Here is a 15,796-nt window from a genome sequence, read left to right on the forward strand (position 1 = left end):
TTGACTCATATTCAAATCACAAACTATTTTATTTAATTACTTATTCTCACTTTTTATTTTTATTACTTTTAAAATACTATTTTCTCTTAATTATTTTTAAAATCGGTAGATTTTATTATAAATTAATCAATTCTCACTTAATTAATAAATATATATTTAAAAATAAACACATGCAACACATAATATAATAATTAATTATTTTTAAATGAAAATAAAAAAATAAAAAAATATTTTCACTGCTTATAAACATACCTCAAGAGATCTGTGCTAAAGTATAATTGAGATCGCATTTAATTATGACTTAGCTCAAATTAAATTTTCTTTATTAGAGTTTGATTGTCAATGTTGATGGATTAAGCGTCTCTATCTAATAAAAACAAATTCAGTTCTTGTGCATGACTCTTTTTTTTAAAGACTTCCTTAAAAAGTTAAAAATAAAATGTATCATAAAAAGTTAGATTTGGTTGGGAGAAGTTTGTAAAGTATTGTCTTTAAATATTTGTATTCTATTTTATTATCGGATTTTGTTTCCACAGTTGAGAGTCTGAGTGGGTTCACAAAGTGATTTTACTTGGAACTTGAGGGGACGAGGAGTTCACATCTTACCTATAAATGTCATATAAGGGTATGGTTTTAGATCCCACCAAGGGTAAATGTTGACGCAGTGAGTGAATACACTCTCACTCTTGAACCACCTTTTCAAGCTCTTGATGGAGTCATTTTTTTGGACCCAATACTAAACTAATTAAAAGGTTTGTTTACAATTGATAGACGACACTTCACAAATTTTTTCTCGAATAAGTTCGACATCCCCTCAACAACGTTCAAGATATAAAATAAATCCAAATCATTAATGCCTAATCTAAATATATTATAAAAAAGACAAGTTGAAATAATAGATGTTGATTTTAAATTAGTTAAAAATAAGCATTAAAAATCCAAATATCATACAAATTCTTAAAAAAAAAAATAGAATATCCATAAATGATTATTGATTATCCAACTCCCTCGAACCGATGAGATGGCTTCGCTGTCTTGTCCGGTCCGGTAATGCTTACACCACTTGTCCCCCTCCATGCAATGCAAGCTTTTTATCTTTCTATAATTATAATTTATCTTCTTTTTTGCTTAAAATATACGCTCCAACTTGTCTGCTTTTATTGCTTAACTAGATCTACGCTCGCCGCCCACCACCCAAGACCACCGCCATGGATCCACCACCCTCCTCCGCCCCTAAGCTACGGCTAATGTGTAGCTACGGCGGCCGTATCATCCCACGTCCACAAACCAAATCGTTCTACTATTCTGGCGGTGAAAACCGCTTGATCACCATCCCCACCACCGACAACACCCCCCTTACTCTTTCTTCCCTCGCCACCCACCTCTCCACCTTCCTCCGCCTCGCCACCCCATTTGTTCTCAAATACCAACTTCCAGATCACGACCTTGACTCGCTCATTTCCATCTCAACCGATGATGATCTCCAAATCATGTTGGAAGAGCACAAGAGACTCTCTTCTAGTTCTACTGCCTCACCTTCACGAATCAGACTGTTCCTTTTTCCCGTTAGTAGTGGCGATAAAGCTGAGTTGACTCATCCGAAACGAGAGAGTTGGTTTGTTGATGCTTTGAGGAGTGCAAGAGTGGGGTTTGGAGGTGAAAGTGGAGAACAAGCTGAGTCTATTCTTTTGGAAACTTCTTCTTCCTTTGGTTCTACTTCTTCTTCGCTTTCTTTGTCGAGTTTGCCTCCAATTAAACCCTCACCAGATTCAATACCAAGGTATTGTAAACAAATTTGGGTCTTTCTTTATGTATGGAAAGAGAGGAGTTTTGTAGTGTAAATGTGCATTTTCTTTTTATTGTTTTATAGAGCTTTTGGTGATTTCTATTGTTTGGATTCGTGTTGACTGATAAATAAGGGTTTGAATGACATGCTTAAAGTTCAAATAGAAGGAATTTGAACTTGGGAATCAGATTTCTAACTGGAAAAATCTATGCTTAAATCTTGTTGGGATAGGATGCAACTTTAAGCATAGTTAAGTTTATTTCAATAGAGCTGAAAAATTCCATACTTTTTGCTTCCTTTGATTGTTAAATTTTTGTTTTGTCATTCCAACAGCGATGAATGTGTTGGGAGTGCCGTTTCTAATGTGCAGTCTGGAACTTTTCAAGACCAAGTTGGCCCCATTGCTGCAATGGAGAATAAGCTCTGTTCTAACCCTTTTGAAGCAGACAAGAAAATGGCCGATCCTTCCTCTGGGATTGAGATGCATAAACCAATCCATGCATCGGGGTTTCCGGTAAATCTGATGCATTTACCTCCCCAGCAAACACAAGTAATTCATGAGGATACCCGTTACGTGCAGCCGAACATGCCTGGGATGCAGCCCGTTACATCGTATTACCCAGTCTATTATCCGGTGCCACAGCAGCAGCAGCAGCAGCACCACCATCTCCATTATCAGTCGAATCAGCCTCGTCCAATGTATTATTTCCCTGTCGCACCGGCTCAGCCCTACACTGTACCTGTGCAACATAGTATTGTTCATGCAACGGGTATTGGTGTTGGTCAGCCCCAAGCTCATCCAAATGCTTCATTGGGTCCAACACAAATGGTTTTCAAGGAGGTTGCAGCAGTACCTCAACCTGCAGCTGAGTTAACCTCACAACAATGCCAAAAGATTCCCGCAGGACACCAACTTATTAATGTACCGCATACTGAAACCGAAACCAGGCATGCAGGTGCTCAAGGTCAACACCAACCTCAATCATTTGGTGTTGCTGCTGGTGAAACTGCAAATTACGCTAACAAACTTGATGATGACCCTGCTCGAGTCCAAATATACAAATCTCAACCACCCCCACCCATGTTGCCTTCACAGTATCAAACCATGACCAAAGCCACGACATTGCTTTTGTCCGAAGCTCTGGCAAAGTTGCATACAGACAACGCTGAACAACAGATTACAACATCAGAACCATAATGATTTGATTCTCCATCTGGGGAAACAGTTTTGGTAGTGAAACTTTGCCTGCCATATAAGTAGAAAAATTTGGTGGTCCCCTTAACTTATTTCTTTTGTTCCACGTTTTGTTCATTTGTTTGTTTAATTTGTTTTCTTTGATGTTGTTGAAATTATAGTGTTTCCAAACAAAGTGTTATATGGTTGAATTGTCTCTGCTGATCTTCTTGTTAAAAGTATAACATTTGTTTATGTAATCTTACTAATGGAATGGAGATTTTGTTATAAATGTTCAATATTTGTCTATTTCTTTGATTAAAAAAACTGTAAAGAGAAAGCTGGAAAACTGAACTTTTGCCTATATGTAGTTATTAACTATTCAAATTACAATTATCATTTGCAATGTTGGGCGTGGAGTGTGGGGTTTATTACATATCTTGGTGCAAATGGTTACGACCAGGATCTCAGGTCATTTGCTTGCTAAAACTGCAATTAGTCGCTTACCAACCTCTACGTCTGCCATGATTTTGACTATTCAAATTGTCCTTTGTCTTCATTGCTTATGAATTCATTGATTATATGATAAGAGTATGCTTAATTCTTTCAATTCTTTTAAGGGTCTTTGGAGAACTGTATCGTTATATCGATATATTTTCATATTCAGGTACGTACTGAACAGATGTTAGATGCAAATAGTTCAAGAAAAATAAGTTGGATTAATTATTAATATAGTCCGCAGCTGTTTTCCCATCATTTTGGCCAACAGTCATCCTGACTCTTAGTTTCCGGAGATGGGATCCAAAGCAACCCATTTCCATGCCATCTGCAATTTGCCGCTTTCACCTCTTACAACCTCTTGACCTCTCCACGAGGGCGGTCCTTTCTCAACTTATGTACTCTTAATTTCTTTCTTTTAACTTTTTTCGAACTATTCGTATCGGATACTCATGTTAGATATATGAATAAGAGAATATAATTTTTAATATTTTTTTAAATACATAAAAGAACTTATAAAAATCTTACCATACGTGAGCCTGACACGATCATATGCAACACTCACATCTGAGTTGAGCAATGTAGTTTGATGTGAATAGAGCAACAGAGTTTAGTGGCTAAAACTTAAATCCTTTGAGGCAAAGTAGTATGTTCTCATTCAGACTTCTGAAGTAACCAAAACCGGTTCCACAGGCAGTAGCTTACTTTAAATTTGAGTTTACCTAGTCTGCTCCCTAAACTTGTCAAAAATACATAATTGGTATTTGAACTTTTTTTTACCTAGTTGGTACCTAAACTTGTATTCTATCGTCTTCCTCACTAACACTATTAATTTGTGCTAATGTAGTGTAGTTGGCCAATTCAATGGGGACACGTAACAACTTTTCAATATGACACATAGCAGACATAAATTAAAAAATTAAAAATCTTTTAAAACATTTAAATCAATTTAAAAAAGTATACTTTTTTGGACAAGTTCAACTACTAACTAGTATTTTTGGACAAGTTGAAGGGGTAAACTATATATTAACCCTTAAAAAATTAAGGTGGTTCAAATTCAAGTACCAACTAGGTAAAATTTAGATACCGACTAGATACTTTTAGACAAGTTTAGGAGTAACCTACATATTAGCGAGTTAGATTTTGTTGTATAACTTTTCTTCTAACCTGCTATTCTTGTTTCCTAATAATAGCTGAAACCTATTTTTTTTGCATTTGGGCATGAACTTTGAATACAGCATCGTTCAATTTCTTTTTTCATGTATTTTGAGGTTCTTTTGGAGGATTAAGTTTTAGTACCAATGCATCGGACACACGTATTTGAAGAAAATTTCAGTCAGAATATAGGTCGATAAACATAGGTAGTTATTGTTTCCATTCTCTGCTTTGTAGTTTTTGCATACTTATCCAGCACTCAATTTGGCCATTTCATAGAATTTTCAAACATGAATCATTTATCTTATAAGCCATTGTTCAGGGACTAATGCTGCAAATGAAAAGAAACAATGATTAGCTTTATATCTTTGGGAATTCCCTAATTAATTTGTGGTTCATGATCATAGTGTGTTGTTTGTACGCTTCATGGCTTTGGTACTGCTTGGATGTAGAGTAGAACAGAACACTGTCCGTCAATCCAAGAGAATGTACTTTGCTGTGATGCTGAACTGTTGTAGGGTTGCTGAGTTCAGTTTTCAGATATCTTACTCGAAGCAACGCAGCATTTCATAACTACAAAAAAACTTATTATGTTCATAGTAACAAATAAATATTTATTCTGCTAATGTTCATAGTAAGTGATGAATCCATCCTTCTAAGAGAAATGAAATGAATATTTTACATGTATGGGAATTTGTCCGAAATATGTCAAAAAAAAAAAAAAATACAGTTCAGCTCTCTCTCTGATCCAATTGATGGTATCAACTTATTATGAAGTCAATTTCTCGAGACTATAACTCACAAACCTCATTGAAGGTCTCCTATCTGGACTCTTATGGATGCAGGCCAGTGCAAGCTTGAGTATGGCGGTTATGTTGTCTTCCTCAACCCAACTATGAGCTAAGGAGGGATCAATGATGGACGACAGCGGCTTCCTTTCATCCATCCCGAGTTGAATCCATTGAACCAAATCCATCTCCGAAGAACCTACTTGAATGCTTGGCAACTTTCCAGAGATCATCTCCAGTGATATCACTCCAAATGAGTACACATCCCATTTCTGTGATGGTTTCGTGTCATTCAAGGCTTCCGGTGCTCGGTAATACGATCCGTTCGAAGATGAATTTATTGGTGTTAACTCGAATGGAGAACTTTGTTCTGGTGTCCAAATTGCCATCTGTTGTTCCACCTGAAATTCAGGTGATTCCTCGGTTATGTTGGCGAGGCGACTGAGTCCGAAATCGGAAATACGAGGCTCCATATCCTCTCCAAGAAGAATGTTGCTCGGCTTCAGATTTCCATGAACGTACCTTTTCAGACTGAATTCGTGTAAGAAGGCTAATCCCTTGGCTATTCCTTTCATGATTTTTACTCGAACTGGCCACAAAAGCGGTTTAAAGTTCACAATTCCGGATTTCCCTGCTTAGATTTAAATGTTAGAACGATTATCATGGAGATTCCTAGAACAACATGGAAAATATTTGCAGAATTTTAATAAGTTACCATGAATTGCAGCAGCAAGATCTCCTTTGGTTATGTAATCATATATGAGCAGCTTCTCATCATCCGAACAACAATAAGCTCGAAGATTAACTATGTTCGGATGCCTGATTTTCCCAATCGCTTCAACTTCGGTTTGAAACTCCTTGAGTCTTTGTCCACCTCCGTCTCCAAGTCTTCTCACCGCCACAGCTAGTCCGTTGTCGAGCACCACTTTATATAGAATCCCACTTGAACTCTTCCCCAGGAGAAAAGCAGATGCTTTAAGAAGCTGTTCGAGATCGAAGTCGACCTTGGTGTCTAATGGAACAAAGTTGCACTGCTCCATGTTTTCTGATAGAGTGTCATTGTCTCTTCTTGCAAAGCAGAATATGTCCCTACCAATCATCAGTTTCTCTTCCAAACGATAGCCGGTGACTTTCCGAACTCCGTTGCAGACATAGGCCTTCTTGTACCAATAAGAGAACATGAATCCAATGAAGCAGAGTCCTACCATCACACCTGCAATGGTTTTAATCACCCTACCGCCTTCCCCACGCTTTATCGATCTCTGAAATGGCTTAATTGGAATTGGCTTATTGGATGAATGACACGGAATTTTCAATGGTAATCCACAAAGCGAAGGGTTGCCTATGAAAGCTGTTGGCCCTGCATTTCCTAAAGCACCATTCTGCGGTATCGGACCGGTAAGATTATTGTAACTGAGATCGATATACACTTCCTCAGGGAGGCTTCCTAGGCTAGCTGGAATCTCACCAGTGAAGAAATTGTGAGACAGATCGAGAGTACCGTGCAAATTCGACAAGTTTCCAATGTCACCAGGGATTGAACCGTCGAATCTGTTGTAAGAAAGATTGAGCTTCTGAAGGCTAACCAAACTGTTTCCAAATCCCTCGGGGAATGAGCCGCTGAAATAATTTTGACTGAGAACAAGTGTTGTTAATTTCTTGCATTGAACTATAGACGAAGGTACCGAGCCATTGAATAGATTCCGTGAAACATCAAACGTTCGTAGGTTCTTAAGGTTCCCGACTTGGGACGGAAGTGGTCCGTATAAGGAATTACCTGAAACTACCAAGCTCTTCAGCCTAGTTGCACCAAAGAGCTCGGTAGGTAACGTTCCGCGAAATGAGTTGTTCTCGAGGTTAACATGACGAATCGAGGAGAGGTTTGCGAGTGCAGGAGACAGGTAACCAGATAGTCCGATGTTGGGAACGATAAGAGCATGAACTTTCTGATTTCTACATGAAACTCCATGCCATGAACATGGATTCGGATCAGATGAGTTCCAGTTGATGAGATAGGCACCGGTGTCATTTTCGAGGGATTGTTTGAAGGATAAAAGAGCAAGAGCTTCATCATTTAGAGCAGATAAGCGAGGGTTGCGATTGCATACAAGGAGAATCAACAAAAACAACAATGGATTCATCAGGTATAAAGTTAAAGGTTTTTGAAAGATTTAGAGAAGAAGTGTTAGTTTCATCATATTAAATACATCAAGAGTTGTAATTTGCTCAAGTGTTGACTGGGGAAAACCTAAATCATATACTTAGTTTTTCTGTCACACACGCTTTTATATTTATTCAATTACGGTTCAAAAAACATGTAGTTGCAATCATATGATTCGTACATCTTTTATAAGATATGTTTGACATTAGTAGGGTTATGATTTGATCTTTTACCATGCGTAAACTCGAAAACGATGTAGTATAGCTTTTAATAAATGACTTGGTCAATCTTAGTTTGACATATTTTAATGATTTGATGAAAAGGGAAGAGATTATTGAGGGCAAAGCGTGATTGCAGGCGATGATAATTGCATGAAGATGGCGCTGAATGTGCTTTTGGAACATTGATATTGCAGTTGTCTCCGGTAGGGACGCCTTCATCACTTTTTCAACTTTTGATTTCTCCCATCTTTAGCTGCACTTTGACATTTTAAGCCAAATCCACTTCTCTTAAATTAATATTTTTTATTTAAATTTAATTATAAAAATTTATATATTGATAAAATATATTTTTAAATAATAAAATTGGTTATTTTAATGACAAAATGAGAATCTCAAAACTTTTTGACCTAGGGCTTCATTCAGTTTAATCCATGAATTTTCGATCATATGTTTAATTTGTTTACAATTCAATTTTTATTTAATGTTGAATGATTTTGTTATTTAATTTTCAATTTCTAAAATGAAAATTTATAATTATTTGAATCTATTTAAATTTTATAATGTAAATTAAATGTGTGCTTTTTTTATAATTTAAAGAAAATGCCCTTTTCTGAAAATGAAAATACTATAAATTAACCATAATTAATCGTTAATTCCACCATCAAATTTGAGTAACTTGAGTAAAATATGATCGTGACTAGATAATTTTAAACGAAAACATGAATATAATATATAGTATATAAAGACAATTGTTTAGGCTAGATTTGGGGACATTTTGGATTGTCTTATTTGAAAAGACTAACTGAATTTCAAGATTTCATCACTGTTCATAAATTACAGATGGGATTGGCAAAATTACTAAAAATGTCAATTTTAAAAATAAAAAAAAATCATCGTTTTTAATATTATCTAGAGAAATGGAGTGAGGTCAGATACATTTTAGAAAGTATTGTATATCAAACACATTTTCTTTTAATAATTTAGTTTATTTAGTCTAATGTTAACATGCTAATGTCTTTTCTCCAGTACTCCTCCCAAGTTCAAAACGAATATTTTTAATAATTTTATTATAAATTTTGATCATATTTTTGTTTGATCATCCTATGAACAGTCTAAGTTATACTTACCTCTTTTACTTTGTAGTTTAGTTGTTCAAAAAATTACAAAATTTATCTAAAATGGCTTAAATATAACATAACTTAAACAAGGCATTTAAAGATTAATTATGAAAGTGATTTTAAAAGATTATAGGTGGAGTTATATAAAACATGAAATTGAGAATCACCCTTGATGCAAAAATTTTGTAATTCACTATTGATGTTATTAGTAAACAAAATTTCCTTCTCTTCTGTTATACAAATATATATATATATTCTTTATAATAATCACCATTAATCTCTTATAATTTGTAGAAAAATAAAATTTAAATAGGTTACCCAAAGTGGTCATAATAAAACATGAGAAATTTTTAGATTTTTAATTTAAGTCCAAATATTGAACAACAAAAAGATACACATTTTTTGAGTCAAAAAAATATTTTACTCACATTGTAATTTGCATTTGGTTCGCCATTGGCAGCCGTAAGAAAGAAAGCAAAAGCGTGAGATTTCTTTTCTATTTGATTCTGGGTTGAACAAGGCTTATAAAGTATGCCAAAATCCTCCCATTCTTGAAGTTCTTTTTACCATTTAAGCTCATTACAATTTACAAATATAATTATAAAATCATATAAACTTACGGGTATAAAAATATAACATTAGTCAATTTAAAATGTCCGATAACAAATGAAACGTTTTTTTTTCTTAAGAAAGGAAAAAAGAATGACCGGGCAAATAACCCATAAAAGTTCATTTATTTTTAAATTTATCGAAATAGGCCAGGTTTTGAATTAATTATCGAAATAGACCATTTCCCCTAAAAATGCGTCTACGTCAGCGCGTTGTCAGGGGATAAAGCAGGAAAACGCTTCCTTAAGGAAGCATTTTGTCCACGTGGACAAAAATTAAATAAATAAGGGTTTTAAGGTTTAGGTTTCTTAATTAAATTAATTATAAATTTTAAAAATTTAGAAATTATTTATAAATTATTTATTAAGTCTAACTTTATTTAAATATAGTTAAATATTAATACAATTATTATATTTTTTCTCAAATTTTGAATTTAAACTTCTACAGTTTAAAATATATATTAAATATTAAAATATTAAAATTTATGTTAAATTCCATTAAATAAAGTTATTAATACTTATTTATAAATCATTCACTAACAATCAATAAAATATTTACCCATGATCTTAAGACCTTAATTAAGGAATTATTATCCCTAAAATATTCTATTATTAATATGATTGTATTATATTAAATTTCATGTATTTTTTGCATATTATATTATATTAATATTTTTAATTTATTATAAATTTAAAATTACAGCAGAAAATAAATTTAATATATATATAAACTTTTAACTCTTTTTCTATTTTTCATAAAAAACTCTTTTCTATTTTAAAATTTGAAAATACAAAAATTCATTATATTTTATTTTTAATTTATTATTAAAAATTATTTTAATAAATTTAATTTTACTAAAACATTTAATTTTAGTTTATTTTTTGGGCAAATAACCAATAAAAGCCCCTTTATTATTAAAATTACCGAAATGGGCCAGGTTCCGAAATGGGCCAGAGTTTAAAATATATAACGAATAACAACTAGTTTTATTTGATTTTCCTTAAAAACCCTAAATACTAAACCCCAATCTAATTTTTTAAAATTTATAATTAATTTACTCAAGTAACCTTAAACCCTAATTTATTTAATTTTTTCTTAAAACCATAAACACTAAACCCTACTCTAAATTTTTAAAATTTATAATTAATTTACTCAAGTAACCCTAAACCCTAATTTGTTTAATTTTTTCCTTAAAACCATAAACACTAAACCCTAATCTAATTTTTTTAAAATTTATAATTAATTTAATTAAGAAACCCTAAACCCTTATTTATTTAATTTTTTTCCTTAAAACCCTAAAATTTAAAAACTCAAAAACCCCAAAACCCTAACTCTAATTACAAAAAACCCTAAATCCTAAAAAACGGGGAAAGTGCTTCCTCAAGGAAGGGTTTTTTTGTCCACGTAGACAAAGCGCTTCCTTAAGGAAGCGTTTTCCTGCTTTATCCCTTGACAACGCGCTGATGTGGACGCGTTTTTGGGGGAAATGGTCCATTTCGGTAATTAATTCAGAACCTGGCCCATTTCGGTAATTTTAAAAATAAAAAGGCTTTTATTGGTTATTTGACCAAGAATGACCAGTGAAATAAAATATTTCAATTTAGAGTAAATAAAAAGAAAGTGAGTAAAATCAAGGTTTTAATTAAAATATTTGTAGAAACAGAGGGCTGGCAGAGCAATTATTTTGCTCGAAATTTCAAAATCCCAAACAAATTTAAAATGAAAGCGATCATCAAAAGTTTGAGCCCTGAGTAAAAATGTAAAAAAAAAAAACTAAATTGCATAATTTGAAAAATGGCGAAGCCCCAAAATGGTAAATAAGTTTTGACAAAAGAAATTGAAAGAACCCTGGGAACGGGTCAGGTCAACGCGCGGATCCTCTTTCGTGCAAGTATAAATACAAAAAAAAAACATCATTTAAATTCAATTTATTAATGGATAAACAATCAAAATACTCATTTTTGTTTGTAAACATTTTAGTTATTTATATTTAAAATGTTACGTGTAATCACTTATGTTATCGTATTGTAACATTTCAGTCATTAAGCGTCAATTATCGTTAAAGGTGTAACTGTAAGCTAACGTAGCACGTTAAATCATAATTTCAAACGAAAATTTTAAGTTAAATTATACATATGGTTCCTATATTTTTCCGTTTTGAGCAATTTAATTTTTTTCTTTTATGTTTTTAGAACTTTCCTTTTTTTTTTCTCTTGTCTTCTCCTTCTCCCTCTAGTTCCCCTCTTCTCCATTTTTTAACGTAATTTTTCTATGTTTTTCATCTGTTAAAACTAGTCTCTATACTTTATTTTTAAACAATTTAATTTTTCTTTTATTTCTTTATTTTCTTTCTTTTCCCTTCTATTCTCATATTCTTTACTACAAAAACTTAATCTTTGTCCACCAAATAAACCAAGTCCTTGTTTCTTTCACATGATTCCTAAATTGAATTTTACTCAAAACCGAATATCAATCATTCTTAATCAAATCTCGATTAGAATATAACCTATTTTTGAAACTAAAATTGGATCTAACTAATCAATATAAAAACCATATCCTTAATCAAATCTAAACATAAATTGAATTCTTTATATTCAAAACTAAAATTTTCCATTTCCAAACTTTTACAGAATCATATAGATTATTCATTTCCTTTTCTTTTATTTTCTGACAAATAAAATTAAGCAAACGATAAAATTGATCTAAACCTTCTTGGATATTCTCAAGCAGGTTTGATTGGAAGTCGAGCATGGATGAACCGAAGAGAAAAAGAGAGCTTGGATGAACCGAAGAGAAAAAAAGAGCATGGAACCAAACTAGTTTGGGTAAAGTTGAAGGTAAGTTTCGTATGATGATCATTTTAGTCATTAAAAGTGTAGAGCTTGTTTGAAGAATCTGTAAAACAATATAGTTTCGATTAGAGGCTAAGAATGTTATAGGTAAGATAGTTAAGGTGGTCGTGAGGGTTGGTTAGGAGGTTAAGGGAATGGGCTCGAAAAACTTTGTTGAGGGTGGACTGCCATAAGTCACAACTGGCGAGGTCATCAAGTGAAGTGAGCTTGTAGATTAGGTCATTGAGATATCCAAATCGGTTCGTTAAAGCAATGATGGACGATGAGGGTTTGTAAGCAAGTTTTATTTTGGTTTCATCTTTCACCTTTTCTTTTTCATAAACATAAAAAAGTTTTAACAAATGGAAAACATAGAAAACCTACGTTGACAGAGATGGAGAAGGGAGGAAAGCAAATGGAGAAGTAGAAGAAAGTGGAAAATAAAGAAAAAAAAGAAAAGTTAAAAGAACATATTATTTTCTTTCCTAAGTTCTGCTTTTAATTCCTTCATTTCTGCTTCTAATATCCATTGTCTTTTGCGTAATTTGATGTACTTTTGCAAGACATTTTCCACATGCCATTTTCGGATTTTCAAAAAGGATTTAACTTGTTGACTCACATTCTTCTTCAAAAATTCTTCTTCAAGCGAATCTCCCTTAGAAATTAATGGCAACACCTAATTCATATCCTATTCAAACAATAAAATAATTTTATGTTTAACTACTCATCTTTACTAAGGTAGGTATAAAATTGTTGACCCCTATCGTTCATGTTATACACGTACGAATAATAGTAAGATATACATGTAACTTTAGAGAAAAAACTGAACTGGAAGAATTTACTTGATCATACACATGTCAAATATATATATTACTCTTTTCTAACTTAAATAAATCAGCTGAAAAGAAGGTTGTTGAAGCTTTGCTTTAGTTGCTATAACAAAATAATCTAGCTAATTTTAGTAAATTTGGATTTGTTGATGATTTTTAAAGATTTTTTAGAGATTATGAATCTTCTTAGTAGCCTATTTTTACTCAATGATTGTTGAATTTTTTTCCTATATAAACACTAGTTTTCAGTTCAATAAGATGTACACTTTCAATAAAAATTCTTTCTCCTTTCCTCTTGCATTTGTTGTTTTCTTTTCACAGCAAGGTTTTTTTCCCTTCAAAACCTCCAACAAATTGATATCAAGAGCTATCTTCTTGAGGGACTTGTAACTAAGGGCAAATATTTTGTCTTCCTTTTTCTTCTTCTATGGATTAAAAAATCCCTTTCACTGCGCTTACACCACCTATTTTCAATGGTCAAGGTTACCATATCTAGATCGCAATGATGGAGGCTCATCTAAAGATAAATGATCTTTGGGAAGCTGTGGAGGAGGACTATGAAGTTCTTTCATTACCTGCCAATCTGACTATGGCGCAAATCAAGAATCACAAGGAGAGGAAATCAAGAAAATCAAAGGTAAGAGCTACATCATTTGCTGCAGTCTCATCTGCAATCTTTCTTAAAATAGTGACAATGAAGTCAAGTTTTGAAGTTTGGAATTTCTTGAAGGACGAGTATGAAGGAGATGAAAGGATTAAAGGCATGAAAATGTTGAACCTGATTAAAGGGTTTGAACTCTAGAAGATGAAGGACTTCGAGAAGGTGAAGGAGTTCTTTGACAAATTGCTTGGAATCACAAACGAAGTAAGATTACTTAGATCTAAATTTCCTGATTCCATATTAGTTCAAAAAATTCTAGTAACCATTCCTGAAAGATTTGAAGCCACCATTTCCTCTTTGGAAGACACTAACAGCATGTTTGGTTGGGTGTATTGGCATAGCCATTACACCCCTAATCGGTGGGCCCCACTTAATCCCCCTTTAATCCTTTGTTTGGTTCAGTGTATTGCTATTACGGGTCTAATACATTACAGACCTAATCCCCAAAATCCACCAATTTCTATTCCGGAAGGAAAGCTTAGTTTTGCTGCGTATTAAGTTCTCTCGATTTCTTCTACCCTGTTTTACCCTCCTAACTGCTTCTTCTGATTTTTTCTGATTCAATAACTTTTTCCTTCCTTTCGGCCGCCACAACTGCTTCTTCTTCATCACTCATCGTGATCGCTTTTTCTTCTTCATCCCTTTCAAATTTCTTTGTTTCATGGTGGTCTTTTGTTTCTTTCAAGATTGCTTAAAGATATTCATTTCAATGCATTAGATGCTTTTTCCGGTTGAAAGCATGAAGGTTTGCCTCCTGTTGAAGTTCCTTCTACTGCTCAATGGAAATTCAGAAGGTAAAAAGAAATGTCGATTATTTTATTTAACATTTTTGGTGATTTAAATTAAGTTTTACGATCATTTAGTTTGATTTTATTTTACTTTTGAATATTAAACTAAAAGTGAAGCAAAATTGATTGTTTGGATGTTTCAGTAAACCGTTCCGGCAGGTGATATTGGACTGACTGTGGAAGTGACATGGTTGAGCTTGATTCAGACAAGGTATATTTTCTTTTAAAGGAGCTGCTAGAATTAGGCTTTTGTTCTATGTCATGCATTAGCAATTTTTGTTTGAGAATTTAGATACTAGGAAATTTTGCAAAGGTTTATTTTTGTGTCCCAGGATATTTAGGATAGTGATTGATGATGATTTTGTTGTCATTTTAAATTGCAATCGAACCCAAGGAAGAAATTTGGAGGGGAGCTCGGGCCTCCATTGGGAGGATTGCACTCGCGGCTTGATGTCATTGTGCTCACATGAAAAGAACCAATTCTTTTCTGTGATGAGGTCAGCGTCTTATACTATAAACATGGTATGAAAGACGATATATTGTATTTTGTATACTTTTCTTAACATTCTTAAGTTTGCATTTAGACAAGTTTTGGTTTTTTACAATGGGTATAATCTTGGAAAGGTTAGAATGGAAGGCAGTTGATTGCATTATTTTCTTTTGTCTAAAGAGTCATGCCAAGTTCTTGGTTTCTTTTACAATTTTGGGTAAGTGGGTGACTACAAAATGCATTTGATTATGCAAACCTATGTGGTTGACATTTTCTTAACCATCTCTTCATTTTTTCCCCTCTGTATCCTGGAAGAAATGCTAATTTCAGGTTCATCTGGTTGCTTGAAAAACTCTTAATACATAAGCCACTGCACTATTTTTCTCTCCTGAATTGATTTCCCCTTTCAGCCACTTGCTGGTTGATAGAGTGCTACTTAGATTGTGGGACACCCGCATCCATTGTGTTTTTGGTGGGAGTGCACATCCTGCCATTCTTCTAGAAAGATGTTGGAAGGAAGGCACATATCAATCTTTTGTCGGTGCACCATTGTCCGACTGGTGGTAGCCAAGATAAAATGTTATGACGATACCAATTGCTCTACTGGAGAAGATAGTACTTCAAAGCCAGCAAAATCAAGAAAGCCAAGGAATTTCAGTGAGGGAAGCTGCAGCTTTAAAAGTTTA

The 15,796-nt window shown here is 33.4% G+C and overlaps 2 protein-coding genes across 2 annotated transcripts; one reads left to right on the forward strand and one right to left on the reverse strand.

Moving 5' to 3' along the window:
- The first annotated feature begins 1,012 nt into the window (after nt 1-1,012).
- LOC105803614 (uncharacterized) lies at nt 1,013-3,259 on the forward strand. Its single transcript, XM_012635886.2, has 2 exons — nt 1,013-1,780; nt 2,120-3,259. The coding sequence occupies exons 1-2, from the start codon at nt 1,209-1,211 to the stop codon at nt 2,982-2,984; spliced, it is 1,437 nt and encodes a 478-aa protein (XP_012491340.1). The 5' UTR covers nt 1,013-1,208; the 3' UTR covers nt 2,985-3,259.
- A 1,931-nt stretch (nt 3,260-5,190) lies between these two features.
- Nucleotides 5,191-7,665, reverse strand: LOC105803613 (receptor protein kinase-like protein ZAR1). Its single transcript, XM_012635884.2, has 2 exons — nt 6,117-7,665; nt 5,191-6,032 (listed from the first exon to the last, which is right to left on the reverse strand). Exons 1-2 carry the CDS (start codon nt 7,540-7,542, stop codon nt 5,383-5,385), a joined length of 2,076 nt encoding a protein of 691 aa, XP_012491338.1. The 5' UTR covers nt 7,543-7,665; the 3' UTR covers nt 5,191-5,382.
- Nucleotides 7,666-15,796: the final 8,131 nt, after the last annotated feature.

This window comes from Gossypium raimondii, chromosome 11 (assembly GCF_025698545.1).
Source record: "Gossypium raimondii isolate GPD5lz chromosome 11, ASM2569854v1, whole genome shotgun sequence".
Lineage (NCBI taxonomy): Eukaryota > Viridiplantae > Streptophyta > Magnoliopsida > Malvales > Malvaceae > Gossypium > Gossypium raimondii.